Source organism: Stegostoma tigrinum, chromosome 2 (assembly GCF_030684315.1).
Source record: "Stegostoma tigrinum isolate sSteTig4 chromosome 2, sSteTig4.hap1, whole genome shotgun sequence".
NCBI lineage: Eukaryota > Metazoa > Chordata > Chondrichthyes > Orectolobiformes > Stegostomatidae > Stegostoma > Stegostoma tigrinum.
Genome location: NC_081355.1, coordinates 86845757 through 86863858, shown reverse-complemented (window position 1 = coordinate 86863858; position 18102 = coordinate 86845757). Strand labels below are relative to the sequence as shown.

Below are 18102 nucleotides of genomic sequence, written 5' to 3'. Positions count from 1 at the left end.
TCCTCCTACCTGAAGCCTCACCCCCATCTCCTACCTACTCACGTCATCCCACCCCCTTGACCTGTTTGTCCTCCCCAGGCTGACCTATGCCCTCCCTACCTCCCCAACTACACTCACCTTTACTGGCTCCAAGCCCGCCTCTTTAACTTGTCTGTCTCCGTTCCACCTATCTTCCCCTCTATCTATCTTCTATCTACCTCCCCCTCTCTCCCTATTTATTTCAGAACCCACTTCCCCTTCCCCATTTTCTGAAGAAGGGTCTAGGCCTGAAATGTCAGCTTTCCTGCTCCTCTGATGCTGCTTGGCCTGCTGTGTTCATCCAGTTCTACACCTTGTTATCTCAGATTCTCCAGCATCTGCAGTTCCTACTATCTCTGAAACAATCAAGAATCTGCCTGAAATAAATCTGTTCATGTTGTTCCATGATGACAAATTTTCCCTTGATATGGCACACATAATGTCAATTCAAATGGTGAATATGATAATAACAGAAGAGATATGGCTGGAATTTATAAAGGTTGTTCGAAATCATCGCTGGTCTGTTAACCTTTCTGTCAGCATTTGAATTTTGAGAAAGTACTATTACATCAATATGTGTGTACTGTATGAAAATCTAATAACACAATTATAATGCAGTTCTTTATTAAGTTATTACCAATATTCTGTTTTTCTTCTGTGCTGACAGGTGAGGAATGATCTGACCAATGAGCTGGAGAAAGCAGACATTCAAATTGCAGATACTGAGAGCTTCTCTAATGATCCTTGTCTCAGCGTCAGAAAACTTAGGGTAAGTAAAGGAAAGCATTAACGGTAGACAGTAAACCAAGACAGTTGTGAAAACTAAATACAGGTTGCACTGAATGTCCATTATTCTTTATTAATCTATGAAGGTACTGAAGGGCAATTGGCAGAGTACTATTTCTTTTTACTTTTGAAAATGTTTATTCAATTTCAGTAAAGACAAAAGAAATGGCTCCTTTCCCAAGGGTCTAGGCCCGAAATGTCAGCTTTTGTGCTCCTGAGATGCTGCTTGGCCTGCTGTGTTCATCCAGCTTCGCACTTTGTTATCTTGGCTCCCTTCCCTGCTCTGTTTTCAGACTTTGCAGGAAATTCTCATTCGGTCTAGCAACACGGAGAGAGTACTGCTGAACATTTCAGGAATGTGGCCTTTCATCATCTTTCTGCTGAAGAGCCACAATCCTGAAACACTGGATAAAATTTCATGGCTGCCTGTGGTGAGGCGGAGAGTAGTGAGTATTTAATCAGGCAGGCAGGTAGTGAGTAAGGACCTCACCACATTCCCATCTCTGGCTCAATTAAATCCATTGTAAGCATCTCCATGCATTCCAGTTTCACCACCAAGTGAGTCCCTTTCGTGGGTATTTAAGATCCTTACCCTCCCTTCAGTGGTGTTAACTCAACAACAAGCAATGGTTTCGCCATGCAGAAAATGTGACAAGTAAACATGTAGGGCTTCTTGTAGGCTCCAGGGGTGATGGGTATTGGGGTGGTGATCCTACAATCACATGCACTCTGTGTTTGACGAAGGGACCTGGTCTCGGATACTGAAGGAGTGCCCGTAAGAGGTACCCTCGCTGTTTTTACCAAACCTCATAACCTCCACCCTGCAGCTTCATTCACCCCATCACTCACGTATAGCCCAGGATCCAGAAAACTCAGATCGGTGCCAACTGCCCCCTCCTCCCTCTTCAGTCCTGGTGGCATTATGGTTTAATAAGGTGCTAGGATTATCTGACTGTCTTTGGCAATCATATATACCCATCACATATCATTTGAGAGTAGATAAACTATTCAGTTTTTTGAGAGGTTTGGTAAGTTGAGGGAATGAGGGATAGTCAAGGAGTGATCTTGCTGTGACATTATAATTTCATGAACACATTCAGTTTGTCCTCATGTTACAGCACATAGATAATGCTGGGACTCTAGAGGCTTATTTTACTTTGTAAAATCATGAGTTGTAGTAATAGCATGGAATCCCTGCAGTGATGAAGCAGGCTATTCAGCTCCTCAAGTCCACACCGACCCTCCAAAGGGCATCCCAACCAACCCCACTCCCCATCCTTGTATTCCTGCATTTCCTATGGCTCATCCACCTAGTGTCCACATCCCTTGACACTAAGGCCAATTTAATCTGGCCAATCCACCTAACTTGCACATCTTTGGTGCTGTGGGAGGAAACTGAAGCAAACCCACACAGACGGGGGGAGGGGGGGAGCAATGGGGAAGGCATTGGGGAACATGTGAACTCCACAGACAGCTGCCCAGGGCTGGAATTGAACCTGGGTTCCTGGTGCACTCACTGAAGCTGTAGAGCTAACCACTGAGCCACTGTGCCATCCTAATAGCTACACTAAAGTTTCATTGCGTGCCTCGACTCGCACAGTTCCTTGACTTTCTTCGAACAAGAATCACATTAAAAATATGGGGGTGTCATTGATTTCTGTCATTGGTTATATTGCCCATTTTACAGTTTAGATGGCCCACCATGAGACCAGTTTCAAGCTCCCTTTTGAACTGTTAAACCTCTATCCTCCAAACCATTAAAATACCATTACTTATAACGTTCGAGCTTTGAGCATATGTATCACTAGCTGATGGTGGTATTTGTTGGTTAACAATGCATGCTCAATTCCACCTGGACATTAGGAAAGGACTTACAATATCATGAATTTAAGCTCTGATTTGAAAGGAGCCTGTTTCAGTTAAATATTATGAATAATGCTGAGCTGTGTGAAATAAGTCGTTTAAACATTTAAACCAAAACTGAGATTTTTGAAAGGAATTAATAATATTAATATTATTTTAGCCTGTTTCACTAATTTTTGCTGCTGATGCATAACCTGTCCATTTGCAATCTGGAAAAAAAAGTGTATTTCAAAATAGATCAGATAAACTAGGTTGGATTCTGTCAGTGTGGCTTTTAATGATGTTTGGGAGGATCATAGTGATTGATTTATGTGCTTTTGAGACTAGCCCTTGGATCTATGTGGAAAGATAATTTGCTTCAAAGGACTAGGTCCAGAAACACTGCAGGGAACACTGCTTGATAGCATCACTACTGGGAGTTCATGAGGACAGCATGGTGCTTTGAGAGCTGATCTCTTAAAACTGTTACAGAGAAGGAGCTTTATACTGATTGTAAGTGTCTGCCTCTGGGTAATTGCACAGTTCTGTTTCTAACTAGGACTCCCGGGGAGAAGCTGGATAACCTAAGGCAGCAAAAAAAAATTGCTGATAAGGTGAGCTTGGGGGTGATTGTTAAAATGTAGATCCGACAAGAGCTGTCACCACTGGTTGAAGAGGCCCACATAGTGTTTCCAAAATCACATGATAGATGCATGAGTAGCATCCTTTCTTCTCCAATCCTCAAGCATTCCTTAACTTATTCCAATATTTGTGCCTCCACTACTGCAGAGGCCTTCTTTACAAGGAATTTCTAGCATTAACATAGTTTTGAACTCATGTCCCTTGTTTTGCTTTAAAGTTGACTTTGGCTTCTGGGTCTCTTTCATTCCATGTACTACCAATTGATATTGTCATATACATTTCTCACTTAGCTTGTTTCAAGGCTAAAAACCTTAAGTCTTTTCCTGTTTTCATTAACTATCTATCTTGCTAATCTCAAGATTTCTATCTGGAACATTTCAGAAGTGGAATGCCTTCCTTGTGTTTCAGATAACAGAATCAGAACAATTGAACCAAAGTGGTATGATTAGAATTTAATGTCATTTAACAAATACTTTGCTTCCTTAGTTCAACACTATATTTGCTTTCTTAATTGCTGTGCTCAGACAGTGATAGCTCACTGGTACTCTTACTAGACTGGTAATTCAGAGGCCTAGATGCAAGTTCTGAAGTTACAAATTCAAATTCCACTAAAACAGTTCTGCGAAATTGTATTTGATCTGAAATAAAAGACTAGCCTTATTGCTAATCATCATAAAACTGCTGGATTGTCATTAAAAAATAAACATTGGTTGGCTAATGCCACTCAGGGAAAGAAATTTGCCAGTGATCATGGGAACTGCAGATGCTGGAGAATCCAAGATAACAAAGTGTGGAGCTGGATGAACACAGCAGGCCAAGCAGCATCTCAGGAGCACAAAAGCTGACGTTTCGGGCCTAGACCCTTCATCAGAAGAAATTTGCCACCCCTGATGTGTCTAAATATGACTTTTGATCTACAATGAAGTAGTTGACTCTTAATTGCCCTCTTAAATGGTGTAGCCTGCCACTCAGTTGTATGAAACTGTTACCACAAAAACAGATTGTGCATGCGCTTACATTATGTGGATTGTAGATGTTGAAGAAAACAGTCCACCACTTCTCAAGGGCAACAGGGAATGAGCAATAAATTCTGCCATGTCAGCAACACCTAGCCCAAGAATGAATCATAATAAAGAAAAATGATCTAATATTTTAAGCAATTATTAACTAATGCCCATTGGTCAGAGTAATTGTCCTCAGGTGATGTAGCACATGTAGAATTGTTTCTTTCCCTCTATGCAGATTACTGGTAGCCTGGGTCACTATTTCTGATCAATCCAACCAGTGTTTTACATGCCTTACATATTGTTGTTGCTGTCTGGGCAGGAAGATTAGTTGTGTTTGCTGCACCAAAGAGTAGTGGAGAGGAATGGGGAAAATTATGAGACATTGAGCAAGGAGTATTATCCAGCAGCAAATAAACTGATGAGCCAAATATATGTAAACAGAAAAAATTCTTTGGTCAAAATGGTAGAGTTTATTTTTCATTAGCAACATGAAGTATTGAACTTAGGGTAAATAGAAAGACTGAAAATAAAAATGGATTTTATTGTGTCATGTCCACATTTGGTACCTTAGCTGGTACTTTGCCACAAAGATGTAATTAAAGGTATTTTAGAAACACATAAAAAGTGGAGCTTCTCTTTCATTTTAGAAAGTCATTGGAGTAAATGAAATGTGAGCAATATCTGAAAAGAAACTATCACAAGCTAGCAATTTCAATATAGCCTAGGGCTGACCTGGAACTGTCCACGTGGAGATGACGGCTACTATTACCTTAATGAAGTGATATCAGCTATTAATGTAGAATTTTTTGTCTATCAAAAATGAACTTACAAAATTCATAGAGGGCTTGGCAGGTTAAATGCAGAAAGGATGTCTCTCTGGGTTTTCCAGAACCAGAAGTCACAGTCTCAGAAAAAGGGACAGAGCATTTAAGATTGAGGTGAGGAAGAATGTCTTCACTCAGATGCTGGTGAATCTCTGAAATTCTAGCTCAGTCATTGAGTATGTTCAGGATTTTGATGGATTTCTTGATAATAATGACATCAAGAGATTTGGGGTTGATGGGAGAAATGCTATTCAGGTAATTATTGACAATGATTTTGTTGAATAATGCGTAGATTTAAGGGATTGATTGGTATATTCCTGCACTAAGTTCCTACATTTCTATCAAAATCCTGACGTTGTTGACATTACTTCTATTGAACCTGTACATATGGCTCCTTGTAGGATGCTATTCTGGCTTTTTAGCTGTCTCCCATATGTTGTTCAAGTAGCTGTGATCAGAGTAGAATACAAGTTTTAGGAAGTTGCTTAAGAAAATTGATGAAACTGAAATGTGTTTGAGAAGGTTGTAGTTCTGACTTTGCTATATCTCAAATCTACTCCTCTGCCTGGAAGCAATTTACTCAAACAGATAGAAACCAAAATGGATATATGGTTGCACAGATATCAAGTTTCCCAGCGTTATTATTTATATTTATTTCCGGATGAAGCTAGAGAAACTGTAGGCTAGGAACATTCATATAGTAATACAAATTGCAAGGCAGTCACAGAGCATTTCTGCACAGAGAATTCAGAATCAAACAATATGTGCAAACCGGCCATTCCACACTGCTTTCACCTGCCTCCCTAAAGCTCACCGTGAACTGGAGTTAACAGTGAGCTGAAAACTAGACTATAACTGGAGATTTTAAGATATGAGTCCATTCACTTGTTGCTGATTCTTTTCAGCTTGTATCCCTGTGATTCAAATATAAATACCTGTCATCTCAACATCATGGTACATGTGCATTAGGTCTACTGGATTAGATACATTTGATAGCAGTGAGAAAACAAAGTCCTGCATCATTTAGCAAATACTGGAATCGATTTGTATACATTAACGATATACTACCACTTTTATGTGAGACATCATATACAAGTCATAACATCTGTATTTGCAAGCATTCTATATACGTCCCTGTGCTTATGCCTAGAAATATTGTGCAGCCATACATATCCCTGGTCCAGTCTATCATTGGCAAATTTTGAGTTGCATCAGAAAACAAAGTACCTAAGTGGCAACAGAAAATCAGTTATAAAATGGAACAGAAACAAATAAATAAATGCCGAGCATACTACTTCTGTTAGTTCTATTTATTTTTAGCTTTAGTGAATGTTCTCCTTAAATTTTGTCTTTAATTCCCACCGAGCCCAATGTCAGACAGAGATAAATGTTCGGCTGTCGAGTGCACTTGTGAATTTGGGTACTATCACTTCTGCTCCCTAAAACTATTAGCTTGCAGGCCTTGGGAGTGTTCAGCATCACTGATAAGATGGAGAGGAATGAAAGACATTCCCCCCACTCCAGAGTACACGGGGTAGTGTCTGCGAGCAAGCACAGGGAGGAGGAGCCATGAACAGGACCTATCCCAGAATCTACCCCCTCAGGACACTCCAGTGGTGCCTGATCTCTCCAGCACTTCCTGCCTGTTATGTCCAATCCTGCAGAAGTCCAGGCTAAGGTGATTGAGCCTGGTTTTGGGCAAGACAAAATCATCAGCTCTGGGCCGTTTAGTCCCAAATGCCAACAAGGTTAGCCTACCATGTCTTCCACACCAATAGGACAAACTACAGAGCAGGCACCCTCCGTGCCAGCCAGGGAAGTCAGTAGGTACAGCACTGACACTTAAAAGGATGGAAAGGAACAAAAAACTTACAGAGGGCACACAGGAGACATAGACGAGACATAATTATAAAAGTTCCTCGCAATTTTGTAAATGTAGGTTCAGTTGCATTCTTAAAATGTCTGCTCCAGTGCTTTTGTTGCTGTCAGGCCTCAGTAAAGTCACACCCATTTCAGACATGAGCAGCTTCTTGAAAATTTCCAAGCATTGCTCATCCCTCATAACTCCTTCAGTGCAAATAGCATTGGATATCCATGACATCTGAAAAGACTCCATCGTTTTACTTGCGTTTTGTTTTGTTGGCTGAAATGGGAAATGAACAGTTTCCATAGCTGAGGATTATTGAAAGATGATTGCACTTATTAAAATCAAGTTATCTGACACTTGTCATAGGAGCTATGAACGGAGTTGAAGGTAAATCTATTTACAGATGGCCTGGAACCAGAGGATGTGTGTGGATCGAGATTTGGCTCGCAACACATCACTGGTTGGTCCCCGAAATGGTGACCAGTTATCAATCATGAAGGTTTTCTGCCTGCCAACAACTGTGTCATTGGCTCCCAGATAGCTAATCAGGTTGGGGGTACGAGTGTTTAGTTCAGTAGCCGTCAGACCTCTTGAAAGGAAGGAGATGTGTTTTCTCTGCAAAATAATACCTCACGCCTGAAGACAGCCAATTCTTTTCCCTTCACCAGTACCTACAAGCTGTGACTTTTAATGAATAAGCTAAGACCTTTGTAAGTGTGAACCAATCACACTATACCTTCTGTAATAAGTGAAAGCACCTGGAGAAGAAAGATCAAAAAGCAATGTTCTGATTAACAAAAGGAATATCTTAGCAGCCCCTGCGGATAGGGGCTACCAAACTGCTTTCTCAATTTTTCCCTCCATCTATAACTCCATTTGTATGCATCTGTCTGTGTATTTAGGAGGAAGTTTATTAGTAGGTTAAAGTTTTAACTAGTAGAGTTAGACATAGACAATTCTTTGTAAGATTTTATTTATTTGTAATTGAGTAATTCTTGTTAGGTAAAAAATAACTCTGATCTGTAAACTGGGTTACTAAACTGGTTCTGAAAGTCAGGTAATTTGGGAAATTCTGCACACTTAAAATCTTTAGCATTTGTGAGGATTCTGAGAATATTGGGACTTAATTTCGAGCATACGACCCCAGTGAGGCATAATGTTTGATTGCCTGCAGAAAGGTTTTGCAATTTAATATGGACACCACCAAGGATACAAGCAATGTGTCAGGTGACAGAAAGGACTGCAAACGCTGGAAGCTTGAGTCAATAACTGTGGAGCTGGAAAAGCACAGGAGGTCAGATAGCATCCAAGGAGCACAGGAATCAATGTTTTGGGCCGAAACTTCTTGTCAGGACTGGGGAGGGAGAGGGTAGCCCAGAAATAAATAAAGGGAGGGGAATGGGGGTGGGGTAGGGTAGGTGGATGGAGATAAGTGGATACAGGGTAGGGGTTTATTTTGATCGATCAGTGGGAAGAATGCAACGGATTGGTGAGTGGAAGATAGACAGGTTAGGGCTCGAGATTTTGAAGCTGATGATGCAAGTAGGGGTTTATTGTGGTTGGTCAGTGGGAACGATTGGGTGGATAGTTGAGTCAGAATATGGACAGTTTGGAGAAGCAGTGATTTTGAAGGGTGAAGTTAATATTCAGACCATGGTCTGTAAATTCCCAAGGCAAAATGTGAGGTATGGTTCTTCCAGTTTACATTTGACCTCACTCCAACAGTAGAGGAGGCCAAAGATGGACAAGTCAGCAGAGGAGTGGGAGGAGGAGTTAAAGTGGATGGTAACCAGAAGGTCAGGTTGGTTAGTGTGTGCAGAGTTGAGGTACACCACAAGACAGTCCCCGAGCCTGCATTTAGCCACCCTGATGTAGAGGAGACAACATCGGGAACAACGGGTACACAAGACAAAGTTAGATGAAGTGCAAGTGAATCTCTGTTGGATTTAGAAGGATTGTTTGGGGCCTTCAATGGAGGTGAGAGGTAAGATGTTGGGGCAGGTGTAACACCTCCTGCGGTTGCAGGGAAAGGTATCAGCTCTGGTGGAGGGGTTGATGGGGAGCGTGGAGCTGAAGAGGGAGTCATGGAATGAACGGTCCCTGTAGAAAGCGGGCAGAGGTAGGGAGGGAAATATCTTTTTAATAGTGCGGTCTGATTGTATATGTGCAGGGATTGTATAAATTCCTACAATTGTCAAATAATTACATGAAAAAAATCACATGACTGACAATATGCCATATGTCAATTGCTACATTTCTTTGAATAAGAGAGAAAGTGGACATTTTAAGGGGAACTAAATTTGAGGCACACACTCAGTACTCTGTCTGACCTGCCGGTCTTCACACTCAATCACCTCTACATGGTGCCCTCCTGGGTTCAGGCAGCCTGTAGATACGTCTCAGGCTCTGGCATCTGACACTGGATATACAGTGAGGACTCTTTCAGAGGCTGACACACTAGCATCAGCTAGTGAGGTCCCGGAGGGCTGGAGAATTGTTAATGTTGTCCCCTTGTTTAAGAAGGGTAGCAGGGATAATCCAGGGATAATCCAGGTAATTATTGTCAGTGGTGGGGAAGCTGCTGGAGAAGACACTGAGGGATAGGATTGATTCCAATTTGGAAGAAAATGGGCTTATCAGTGATAGGCAACATGGTTTTGTGCAGGGAAGGTCATGTCTTACATAGAACATAGAACATAGAACAATACAGCGCAGAACAGGCCCTTTGGCCCTCGATGTTGCACCGACCTGTGAACTAATCTGAGCCCCTCCCCCTACACTATCCCCTCATTATCCATATGCTTATCCAAGGACTGTTTAAATGCCCCTAACGTGGCTGAGTTATCTACATTGGCAGGCAGGGCATTCCACGCCCTTACCACTCTCTGAGTAAGGAACTTAATAGACCTCTAAGAACGTGACAAAGTTGATTGATGAGGGAAAGGATGTAGATATCATATACATAGACTTTAGTAAGGCATTTGATAAGGTTCCCCATGGCAGGCTGATGGAGGAAGTGAAGTCACATGGGGTCCGGGGTGTGCTAGCTAGATGGATAAAAAAAACTGACTAGGCAACAGGAAACAGAGAGTAGTAGTCGAAGGGAGTTTCTCAAATTGGAGACCTGTAACCAGCGGTGTTCCACAGGGATCTGTGCTGGGACCACTGTTGTTTGTGATATATGTAAATGATTTGGAGGAAGGTGTAGGTGGTCTGATTAGCAAGTTTGCAGATGACACGAAGATTGGTGGAGTAGCAGAAAGTGAAGGGGACTGTCAGAGATTACAGCAGAATATAGAGAGATTGGAGAGTTGGGCAGATAAATGGCAGATGGAGATTAGTCCGGGCAAATGCAAGGTGATGCATTTTGGAAGATCTAATTCCAAAGCCAACTATACAGTAAATGGAAAAGTCCTGGGGAAAATTGATGTACAGAGATCTGGGCATTCAGGTCCATTATTCCCTGAAGGTGGCAACACAGGTCAATAGGGTGGTCAAGAAGGCTTACGGCATGCTTTCCTTCATCGGACAGGGTATTGAGTACAAGAGTTGGCAGATCATGTTACCGTTGTATCAGACTTTAGTTCGGCCACATTTAGAGTACTGTGTACAGTTCTGGTCGCCACATTACCAAAACAATGTAGATGCTTTGGAGAGGGTGCAGGGGAGGTTCACCAGGATGTTGCCTGGTATAGAGGGCGCTAGCTATGAAGAAAGGTTGAGTAGATTAGGATTATTTTCATTAGAAAGACAGAGATTGAGGGGGGAACCTGATTGAGGTCTATAAAATCATGAGGGGTATAGACGAGATGGATAGCAAGAAGGTTTTTTCCCAGAACGGGGGACTCAATTACTAGGGGTCATGAGTTCAAAGTGAGAGGAGGAAAGTTTAAGGGAGATATGTATGGTAAGTTCTTTACGCGTTGCCAGCGGAGGTGGTAGACGCTGACACGATAGTGTCTTTTAAGATATATCTGGACAGGTACATGGATGGGCAGGGAGCAAAGCGATGCAGACCGTTAGAAAATAGATGACAGGTTTAGACAGAGGATCTCAATCGGTGCAGGCTTGGAGGGCTGAAGGGCCTGTTCCTGTGCTGTAATTTTCTTTGTTCTTTGTTTTTAGTTCATTGTTCTTTGAGGTGCAGCTTCTATCTATGGATCCCATTGGATAGATTTTTTAAAAAGCTTATTCTAAAAGCTTTGGACACAATTGCCCTGCTCTATGGTGGCGAGAGTCAAGACAGAGGTGGGGAGTTATAAGAAAATAGGGGAGGGCAGCAATTGATATGGATTCCCATGCAAAGTCACAGGCAGCAAGTCTGTGATTCTTAAGGCTCCAGTGGTAACTTTTTACAGACCTCACTGGTATACCATGCGTGGAGGCTGCCATCTTAATGGAAGTCAGCTCTCTGCAGTAATCCAGACAGTCAAAATACCACTGAAGGGTGTTTGCTGTCCAATTAGAAGGGTCTGCTTCTTTTGCCTCTAGACTGAAGTGATTATTTTCACCCCTGTGGGGAGGGGCCCATCGGTTTTCTACTTGACTCGCTTACTTGGTGGGACTTGCAACAATTAAGACCTGTCAGCCCCAAAAGGTAATTAAGAAGTTCCTTTGTGAATATAGCTGCCCTGATCTGGCTCCCAACCAGTGCTCACTTAAGAGCTGACCTTAGTGCTGACCTTGGGGCCCTAAAGCCCAGAATAAATTCTGTCCCCTTTCATAAAAAAAAGCTTGTAGTTTTGATTTGATTCTCAATGTTGTGGGATAATAGTTCCTGAAGCTGCATAGATTTGCCCACATCAGTTTCATGTACATTCTGGTGGGAGCAACGTGTTACCCTCCAGCTAAATGTACTTGAAGAAGTTTTTTTTCGCACCTGTAAGAAATGATAAAGATAATTCCTGTGGATTAACCTTGGGGATAAGCCAATCGCATTGTGATAGCACCAGTTATCTATTGGATGCCTGGCAGCACACTTCCATTATTTTAATATGGTACACTGCTGTAACTTACTTTGTTTGTGGAGCACTCAGCAGGAGTGCTATTAAATGCGTTATTTCTTTATCAGTTTGATTACTATAAAGCTGTGTAACATCAAGGCCTCTGCTTCCTGAATTTAACATCGGTTGGTATGAGGTGGCTGGCTGCTGTGTTCCATTAGGATTCCTGAAAGGCTCCTGCTGTTGACTGCACCTCAGGAGCTGCTGCATGAGCAGCCTGGACCCGCAACTCACAGGGTTTTAACTGAGACAAGTATAATCAATCATGAGTGAAGCAACACCCTCAGACGAAGGCTAACAGTGAAGATGGCACAATGCTGCTTCATAGGAATGTCAGTCTGTAAGCAGAATGGTATTTTGAGTCCGATCTGTCCTGCTGTTAAACAATTGCTGACCTGCACTGCAGCAGGAATATTGATGATAAACATTTGAAACAATTAAGAGAGCATGAAATTGTATTTCTCATCTCCGGCATTTGAAGGTGATGACAGCACATTTTATATCATTTGGCTTCATGAGAACAAGTACAACAATAAATACTGGTGCAATTTGCATTTCCTGGATTTTTTTAAACTATGTTTTCTTGCAATTGATGGCCCTGTTGTGTTAACAGGGCAGAGGAACAGAGGAAATGTGGGGAAGAATATATATCCTGGATGGGTGGACCAAGGGTCTCTGATGGTTACAAAGGACTCTAATAGTCTGCTTACCTGGCCACAAGACCACTTGGTGAAAGGTAGATGGCTGGATAGCTTGCATTGGCCTCTTCCTGTGATGATAAAATCTCACTGGCAAAGAGGCAATAGGAATGGGAAAGTAGATACTGAGAAGGGTACCACTGGCATGACACCTAGTTTGCTGACCACCACTTACCTGCCATCCAGTCTCTGTCGGACAGCTCATAGAGCTGCAATTGGAACAGAAAAGAGCTGAGCAGAATTGGACCACTGTATAACCTGACAGGAGAAGGGCTATAAATTCACACTGATGTTTGTGGAGTGGTAAGAACAAATAATGAAATAACAATACTAATACAGGATTTCACCATGAGTTAAACAGGTAGACAGTTCTTCAGCTGCAGACCTGACACCAGAGTGATCCCACACTGACTAAGGTTACCATGATGGTCTCACCTTTTCAAGTTGCCTCCCTGATGCCACTATGAGCATGTGCAGGGCATTCATAAGGTGATGATCATCATCCAGGGGTCATAGCCCATGTTAGTACTAACAACTCAGGTTAAAGAGGGCTGGGTCTCTGCATGCAGAAATTGGGGAGCAAGGAAATAAATTAGGAAACAGTAATACCAGGATTAATACCAGTGGCACACCCCAGCATGGCCAGGACCAATATTCTCACACTGACATTTACCACATACAATATTGGCTCAAACAATCTAAATATAGAATCAGTCTGGCTAGAGTTAAGCAGCACCAGGGACAGAAAACAACAATGACAGTTGTCTATAAGTCTTCAAGATGTAATAGTTAGACAATGGAGACCATTAAAAAAGTTAATTTGCAATAATGTCAAAGTGGATGAATTCTTGGAGTGTGGCCAAGGTGTTGTTTTTCGACAAATAAGTTAACGAGCCAACTATGGAATATTCTGTGCTGATTTTTCATTTGCAATGAGAAGGAGTTAATTAATAATGACTTTTTTTTCTGTGAGGTCATTCAGGGAAGAGTGACCATAACATATTATAATATTTCATTGAGATGAAAAGTGAAGTAGTTGTGAATTGTGAATCTAGTACCCTAAATGAAGGATAAGTAGGCTATGATAGTCTGGGAACCTTCATTAAAGTCTTAACAGTTGATCAGCAATGGCTAAAGGTTAACAAACAAATACAAGTATTAAAACAGTTTTGCATTACTTTCTAGCACAAGAAAAACACAAGAAGAAGTATGGCCTAATTATGGTATCTGATTAAAAGTAGTATTCAGTTCAGAGTGGTGCCACGGAAAGAAAATATAGCAAGCCTATGGATGAGGAACAGTTTAGAATTCAGCAAAGGAAGTCTTGTTTAATAACATCTTTCCTATGGTTTCTTCTACACTATGGACATGAAACACAAACTGGGGTGATTGCTTTGCGAAAACGCCACATTCTGTCGACAAAAATGACCCCAAGTTTCCAATTGCTTGACACTTCAACACATCACCATATTCCCTGGCTTACATCTCTGTCTCAAGACTGCTGCAGTGCTCTCGTGAAGCTCAGCATAAGCTAGAAGAACAACACCTCATTTTCCACTTGGGGATACGGTAGCCTTCAGGAATCAATATTGATTCTGTAATTTTAAGGCCTGAGCACCTTCTTCCATGCCCTTTACCTATCCCCACACCCCCGTTAAGCTCGGGGCTGCTTGCAGCACGTTTTTACCTACTATCAGTTATTATTTGTTCCTATTATCAGCTTTATTTCCCCACTAGCTCACTATCATTTTTCCTTTTGTTTGCCTGTCTTCACTCCCTCTGGGGTACATCTGCACCTATCGCTTACTCTCATACCCTTCTTCAGTAGATATACCACCCCTTCGCAGCTACCATCAGTTCTGAAGAAGGGTCACTGGCCCTGAAACATTAACGCTGCTTTCTCTACCTAGATCCTGTTAGACCTGCTGAGTTGCTCCAGCAATTTCAGGTTTTGTTTCAGATTTCCAGCATCTGTAGTTCCTTGTTTTATTTTATTGTAACAAAGAGTAATTGTTGTCCTCAATCTAACCATCTATTTTTATTTAATTTGTGGTTGGAACCTACATTTGTAAGCTGAACACTTTTAATTGACATCTATTTGAATACGTATTTAACAACTCATTCTGTTAGTTTGGCATTTAATAGGGCCTATTAGTAAATTTGCCACAGATTCTAATCTGGGAAAATATCCAAAACAAGCTCATTCAAAAAGCTAATAAAGTGTTAGTGACAGCAAGTTGTGTTTTTACTGGTTCAGTTGCCTATTGGACTTGCATTTCTCTTCAATAGTCATCTAATTCATTACACTATATGGCATACCTACATTAATTTCTAAATAATAAGTGATACTTTCTTTCACTGCAGGATAATGATGTCCGAATTATTCTGGGCCAGTTTGATGAGAATATGGCAGCAAAGGTGTTCTGTTGTGTAAGTATGAAGCAGTGATATCAGCATTAATCAGCATTCATTATCCTGACCATCACATCAATTGTATAGTAAAAGCAACTAAAACATTAAAGTGTGTTGATTTTTGCTTATTAAGTGCAGCAGGATGTTCAAATGTAATGATGTGAGATAAACATGGTTGCTACTTTATGTTGTTTTCAAACAAAAAGTAATAAGGATGAATGGAAACCCCATGAAAATGGTAAATTGTTCGTTGGAATTAAATAATAAATACATTTTAACAAAAAAAACTTTCAGTCAGGTACAAGGATACACAAATTCAATGGTTGCTAAAGCCATTGCACATCCATTTATGAAGCAGCATTTATAGAATAAAGAACAGTACAATGCAGGAACAGGCCCTTCAGTCAACCAAGCCTGTGCTGATACGTGACATCTTTGTAAAATAAAAACTTTTTACTTCTACCCTGTTCACATCCCTCGATTCCCTGCAAATTCACTTTTCTGTCAAAATGCCTCTGAAATATTACTGTTGCATCTGCTTCTGCCAGCTTGTCCGGCAGCACATTCCATGCACTCAGCATCCTCTGTGTAATAAAACCTGCCTCTTACATCTCCTTTAAATGTACCCTCTTTTATCTTAACCCCATGTCTCCTGGTAATTGACATTTCAACCCTGGGAAAGAGACTCTGACTATCCATTCTACACATTTCTCTCATAATTTTGTAAGCTTCTATTAGGTTATCCGTCAGTGTCTGACGTTCAAGTGAAAATAAATACAAGCTTGTCCAATTTCTCTTCATAGCTAATATCCTCCAAAACAGGCAACATCCTAATAAACGTTTTCTGCACCCTCTGCAAAGCCTCCACATCCTTCTGGTAGTGTGGCAACCAGAAGCATACACAATATTTCACATGTGGCCTCACTAATTCTATACAGGTGCAAAATGTCACGACAATTTTTATACTCTAAGTCCTGACTGATGAAGACAACCATGCTAAATAGCTTCTTGATGACTTATCTACTTTTGATGCCATTTTTAGGGAACTATGGACCTGTAAGCCTGGGTCCCTCTGTGTGATAATGCTTCTTGTGTTCTGTCATTTACTGTATACTTCCTTCCTGCACTTGATCTTCTGAAGTGCATTTTAAACCTTTCCTTTGTCTGGATTATATTCCATTAGCCATTTCTCTGGAGAAGTCTCCAGCCTATCTGTATTCTACTGTATCCTCTGGCAATCTTCCTCACTATCCACAACTCCCACAATCTGTCATCTCCAAATTTACTGATCACACCATGTATATTCTCCTCCAAATCATTTGTATTTATGACAAACAACAGGGGTCCCAGCACCGATCTTTGTGGAACACCACTAGTCATAGATCTCCAGTCAGAAAAGCATCAATCCAGCACTACTCACTGTTTTCTATGACCAAGCCAATTCTGTATCCATCTTACCAGCTCACTGTTGATCCCGTGTGAATTCACCTTTTGTAACCGCCTGCCACAAGAGACCTTATCAAAGGCTTTGTTTAAGTCCGGGTAGACAACATCCACAAACCTGTCCTCATCAATCATCTTTGTCACTTCCTCAAAAAGTCCCATACATTTTGTGAGACATGACACAGAGACGCGCTGTTATTAATTCCATACTTTTCCAAAGGTGAATAAATCCTGTCCCTAAGAATCTTCTCCAATAATTTCTCTGCCACTGACCTGTAATTTTCTAGATTATCCCTGTTTACATTCTTAAAACAAAGGAATATCATTGGCTATTCACCAGTCCTCTGGGATCTCTCCTCTGACTAAAAAGACCACAAAGATTTTGTACAGGGCCCCAGCAATTTTCTGATCTACCTCCCTCAGTATTCTAGGATAGATCCCATCATGTTGTGGGATCGTGTTCAATATTGAACAAGATCGGTGAGTGGTGAAAAAAGCCTCTTTATTGAGCAGCTGCAGTAGTGTAATTCAAGGTCACAATGGAATCCAAAGTTCAGTTAAACAGTAGCCTCTTATATACACAGTTTTTACCTACATTAAAATTTTAGCATTATGGTGTCATATAGTTGTATCTATTGTACACAAGTTTACATGACATCTTTCTGGGATGGTTTAAGCACCTGCTAATTGCTGGCTGTTACTACTCATGGGATTAGAATGTCTGTCCGATCTGAGTTTGTATAATTAAAAGGTGCAATCCTTTTGTCTTTAAAGCTAGTAATGTTAGTAAACATACTACACCTATATGTTCTAAATAAATGATTATTAATAATAATTATATGTGTACTAAATAAAAGGATAGAGGATATTAAACTGATCTTCTGCAGCTGGGTCGTGAGCTTTCATTTACTATTGTCGGTTTTGGTAGTTCTTATACATTCATTCATGCAGTTTCACAGAAGTGCTGTTTTGATACTAAGTTTCTTTAGGGGGTAGTGGCCCTATTTAGTTTACTAGTGGAGGAAACTATTTGATGTTCTGCAATCTATTCAGGTCCCAAGAGACAGTTGCTGCAGGCTAAATAAAATTATAATCTTTCCATAGTTTTGAGTGAGTTATGGAGGCACAATGGCAGGGATGTCACTGTTCTGAGTAGGTTGTAGTATTAACACCTATTCAGGGGTAGCCTTTGATACAGAAACAGGTCTAAACACTGCTTACAACATGGGTTCGGTAAGAATTGAAAGGTGTAAAGAAGTTGAAAGGGATGGAAGGGATGTTTAATTCAGTTTAAGGTGGCTTCATGAATGAATGAATGGAAATGTGGTATAGTAAACACAGTGTGCTTGTGAGTGAGTTAGGAAAGATTTATGAATAAATGAGCGGAAATGTGGTACAGTAAACATACAGTGCTTGAGAGTGAGTTGGTAAAGAGAACCATAATATAATATCTCACTAGATTCTCAGGGATTTGTCTATCTTAAAGATTTTCAAAACATGTTGGTGGATCAAACGAGGGCAGGACTTGAACAGTCAGCAGTAGAAACATCAGGGGTGTTA

General features: G+C 41.0%; 1 protein-coding gene across 4 annotated transcripts in view; it reads left to right on the top strand.

Annotated features, from left to right (window-relative positions):
• gabbr2 (gamma-aminobutyric acid (GABA) B receptor, 2) overlaps positions 1–18102 on the top strand; it is a 935143-nt gene that overhangs the window by 654487 nt on the left and 262554 nt on the right. For all 4 annotated transcript variants that reach the window (XM_048520955.2, XM_048520937.2, XM_048520945.2 and 1 more), the window contains 2 exons: positions 686–787; positions 15052–15117. In XM_048520955.2, the coding sequence (XP_048376912.1) occupies positions 686–787; positions 15052–15117 (168 nt within the window). The remainder of the gene's footprint in view (positions 1–685; positions 788–15051; positions 15118–18102) is intronic.